Source organism: Sinocyclocheilus rhinocerous, unplaced genomic scaffold (assembly GCF_001515625.1).
Source record: "Sinocyclocheilus rhinocerous isolate Xijiao unplaced genomic scaffold, SAMN03320098_v1.1 scaffold1391, whole genome shotgun sequence".
Classification (NCBI taxonomy): domain Eukaryota; kingdom Metazoa; phylum Chordata; class Actinopteri; order Cypriniformes; family Cyprinidae; genus Sinocyclocheilus; species Sinocyclocheilus rhinocerous.
In genome coordinates this window covers 81,096-85,022 of record NW_015666957.1, presented here as the reverse complement: position 1 = coordinate 85,022, position 3,927 = coordinate 81,096, and the positions used below count along the sequence as shown (strand labels likewise).

General features: G+C 36.9%; 1 protein-coding gene across 1 annotated transcript in view; it reads left to right on the top strand.

Moving 5' to 3' along the window:
• Positions 1-2,262: 2,262 nt before the first annotated feature.
• LOC107733237 (potassium voltage-gated channel subfamily G member 4-like) overlaps positions 2,263-3,927 on the top strand; it is a 2,360-nt gene continuing 695 nt past the window's right edge. The window contains exon 1 of the mRNA XM_016544800.1: positions 2,263-3,009. Coding sequence (XP_016400286.1) covers positions 2,263-3,009 — 747 coding nt within the window. The remainder of the gene's footprint in view (positions 3,010-3,927) is intronic.

Here is a 3,927-nt window from a genome sequence, read left to right as displayed (position 1 = left end):
GTTGTTAGAAAATAAATGCGTAGAGACGTTATTGCTTGATGACGTCAGGAACCGATGAATCGGCTTTTTGAATCGGTTCAATGAGCCGATCTGTCCGAAAAGAACCGGTTCGCGGAAATGAATCGGACTTTGCATCACTAATAGCAGGCTCATAATTGTATCTGTGGTCCGTCATAATTGTAAATAAACATTTAAAATTTCCTCAGTGTCCGAACTGTCATTGCGATCCATTGTTTTCCTATGGACCACTCTCCCTCTCTTTACGTCACTTCCGATTTTGGCGGTTTTCAGATGCGGAAGTAAATTTCTCTCACAAAAACGACTCCAGAAGCCTTAATAGCGTATCTTTGGTTTTAAGACTTTAGTCTTTGCAACTTCAGGGATCTTATCTATGCACAATCAGCTTGTAACACTCCAAAGAGAAAGGAAAACTTGAAATCGCATCATATGACCCCTTTAAAGTATCTAGTTCCTACATTATTTTTCTATACATCGACTCACTGGGGTCCCTAACCTGGAATATGCACTTTAATATCTGAAAAGCAGAAAGATAAACAACAGTGGGCTTTCGGAGGACACTGGTGTTAGATAATCGGTTTTATTCCAGAGAGCATTTTTTTCACTCAACCTTTTTTCCCAGGCACTTGTGTTTGGAATTCAGGGTGATCTTTATGAAACAAGCAGATTATTCCTGTCCATCTAAGTGTCCAGTAAGAGACACACATGAAGGGCTCATGGCAACATTTAACTGCATTAAACTTACTTTAAAGGTGGGACGAGAAACTTAATCCTATCAACTATTTAAACTTGGGTCATAAACCTTAAAAGAAAACATATTTTAATAATCTTATCATAGATTAGTTCAAACGTTTAGAACGTTCTATTAGGATGAGAGAATCCTTGACATTTTAAGCAGGTAAGTGGTGAAACTTTAAATTTTATTGTATGTTGTAGTGAATGTGTTGATGTATCTTATTAAGTTACATTGGCTAATAACAACAAAAATACACAAAGTATCATGGTACACTGAAAACATGTTTTATCTGGTAAATGTGCTTCATTTGGTGACATCTAAATTAAATGATTTTATTTTAAAAGGTTGCACACACTAAATAATTTAAGATGAAGAGGTGGGCCACCCTTTCATATGAATGTGTGAAATAATAACACATAATATGGCGGCTGTAATCCCACCTACGTTTAAAAGAGGCAATCACATTTTTTGATAGAGGAAAGGAAGTCCCAATTTACAGTTAAAAGAGCCAAACACCTTTTTTAATAGAGGCATTGCTGTTTGATTTCTCTTAAATGGAAAAATACCAGTGAGTGAGCACAATTTATGTCATGGCGTAAGATTTTACCTTAATTTCAAAATTTCAAAAGTAAACCTTGACATTATTAGATAAATAGAAGGTGTACTTACATAACAGGGAACAGCTGAATGAACTGGCTAGTCATTTCTAAGGGTCAGATCACATCCCTCACTATTTAAAAACAGGTAGAAATAATGTAGCTCCTCCTTAAGGTAACAACTGTAGGTTTTCACTTTGTATAGTGTACAGTATTCCACGTTTATTATTTTATTTATTATGTTTTTGAAGCACATTAGAGTGTCAAAGTACTATGGTATTTTTATCTGATATAATCACTGTATGATGACAGGTACTATAATTTTTGAAAGTGTGTAACAATATTTAATTATTGCTTATGTAGAATTCTTGATCTTTTTTATATAACTAGTAAATGTCTTTGTGGAAAGATGTTTTTTTTATGTGATCTGCAAAAAAATTGTAGATCACATGTATCTAAAAAATTGGTGTAGGATTTACTTTAAAACAATTTTTAATCAGAAATTTCTAGTAAATTTCACAAATAATTACAAAGTAATGGGAAGTATCACATTAAATTAAACATGACATTTTTCTTGTAAAATGTATTAGCTTTTTATTTATTTTTATTTTGCAGTATGTTTATACAAAAATAAATGTAATTTTCTTTAGTTACTCTTGTAAATGTGAATGCATGTATTTGCACACAGTTTCACAGAAACATCATTAGTTGGTCTCAAACTGAACATAAAAGAAATACATTGACGATTCCTTGACACAAAATGTGCATTCCAGATATGTTGATATTGGTCATGCTGATGCTTCAGTAAAATAATACTCTTTTACTTCACAGTTCTCTGCCAGCTCCAGTGCTTTGCTACCTGCTTAAACTCCACATACTACATTCAAATAATTTACATCCCCAAATGCTACGATGCCCATCATCAGCAATGCCAACCATGACTTGAGCAATCTCTCAGTCAGCACAGACAACAGCAGTCTTGACCTGTCTTTCTCTGAAATTCCAGAGAGCGAAACCATCAAAGGTGTGTACTTTCAACGGGCCCAGCGACTACACAACATTTTGGCCTTCAGAGATGTTGACCACAGTAAACTAGCCCTTATCAACGTCGGAGGAGATCGCTACACATTTCCTTGGAGCACACTGGAGCAATTCCCACTCACTCGTTTGGGACGGCTGTGTCACTGCAGCAGCCCAGTTGATATCGCTCAGCTTTGTGATGATTATGATGAGGCCCAGCGAGAGTTCTTTTTTGACCATAGCTCGGTGGCCTTCCAGGTCATCTTAAACTTCCTGGCTGCAGGGAAACTGAGGCTGCTGCGTCAGGTGTGTGCTGTGTCACTGTCTGACGAACTCACCTATTGGGGCATCGACCCTGTTCACATGGAACGCTGCTGTCGGCGCAAGTTGTTGTCCCGTGTGGAGGAAGTAGGAGAGAAGAAAAGGAATGAGGAAGAGAGGAGGCAGAAAAGGCTAGCCCTACAGAGCCCATTAGCACAAGAGAAGGGCTACATCTGGCTCATGAGCCGGCTGCAAGAAATAGTGGAAAACCCTCATTCTGGCTGGCTTGGGAAAACATTTGCCTGTTTCCCAGTGGTCATGATTGCTGTGACAGTTATCAGCTTGTGTATCAGCACCATGCCTGATCACGATAACAGGGTTAGTGCACAAAATCACTATTGCTATATATATATATATATATATATAGCAATAGTGATTTTGTATATATTGTGTTCTGAGGGCACTTTATAGTATACCATGATTGGGGTGCAACGGTTCTCAGTAAAGGACTGAACCATACTGTTTGCCACCCTTGGTTTGATATGCATTTGCACCGCGATTAATCTCAGTAACTTCTAACAAAGGATATGGATGATATGTTTTGGCGAAAAAAACAAAGCTTCAAATTAGGGCTGTCAATAGATTAACATTTTTAATCAAATTAATCACACCCTTTTTCTGTGATTAATCGCGATTATTCGCACACTTCATGAAATGAAGCATAGACCTTAGATAAATATCTAAGCATAGACCAAGCACTGATCTTGTTTCAAATGTTTATTTTGTCATAATTTGTTATATCCAGCAAAGTAAACCAAAAGATTGAAGGGTGATTCTCAAAAATCTGTATTTTCTGCAAGCTTTTTTCAAGATAAATTTAGATTTCTTTCTTCACTTAGAAACTCCAAAAGGACACCAAAGAACCAAATGACATAAGGAGCCCATATAAGCACACATGAAAGAAAAAACAATCTGAATTGTATAGTATGTGTACAGTGCAACAGCAAAGATCTTTTTTACATTTTAGAGAAGTCAAGTTGCGATACCGAACAGGACCACACATGGTGATGCCAAAAAAACCTTAAACCAACCGCCTGCTGACTGCATATCTACTACAGTACACGGATCCATTCAGAATAACTAAACACAGCAACATACACATGACAAATCAAAACATTATCGTGAATATGTGTGGAAACAACGTGAATGTACGGAAATGTCTGTGCCTGCGCATAAATACAATGTGCGATCAGTGCGTCAAGAGCACTCATACACGCATTATTATAACGGACTCAC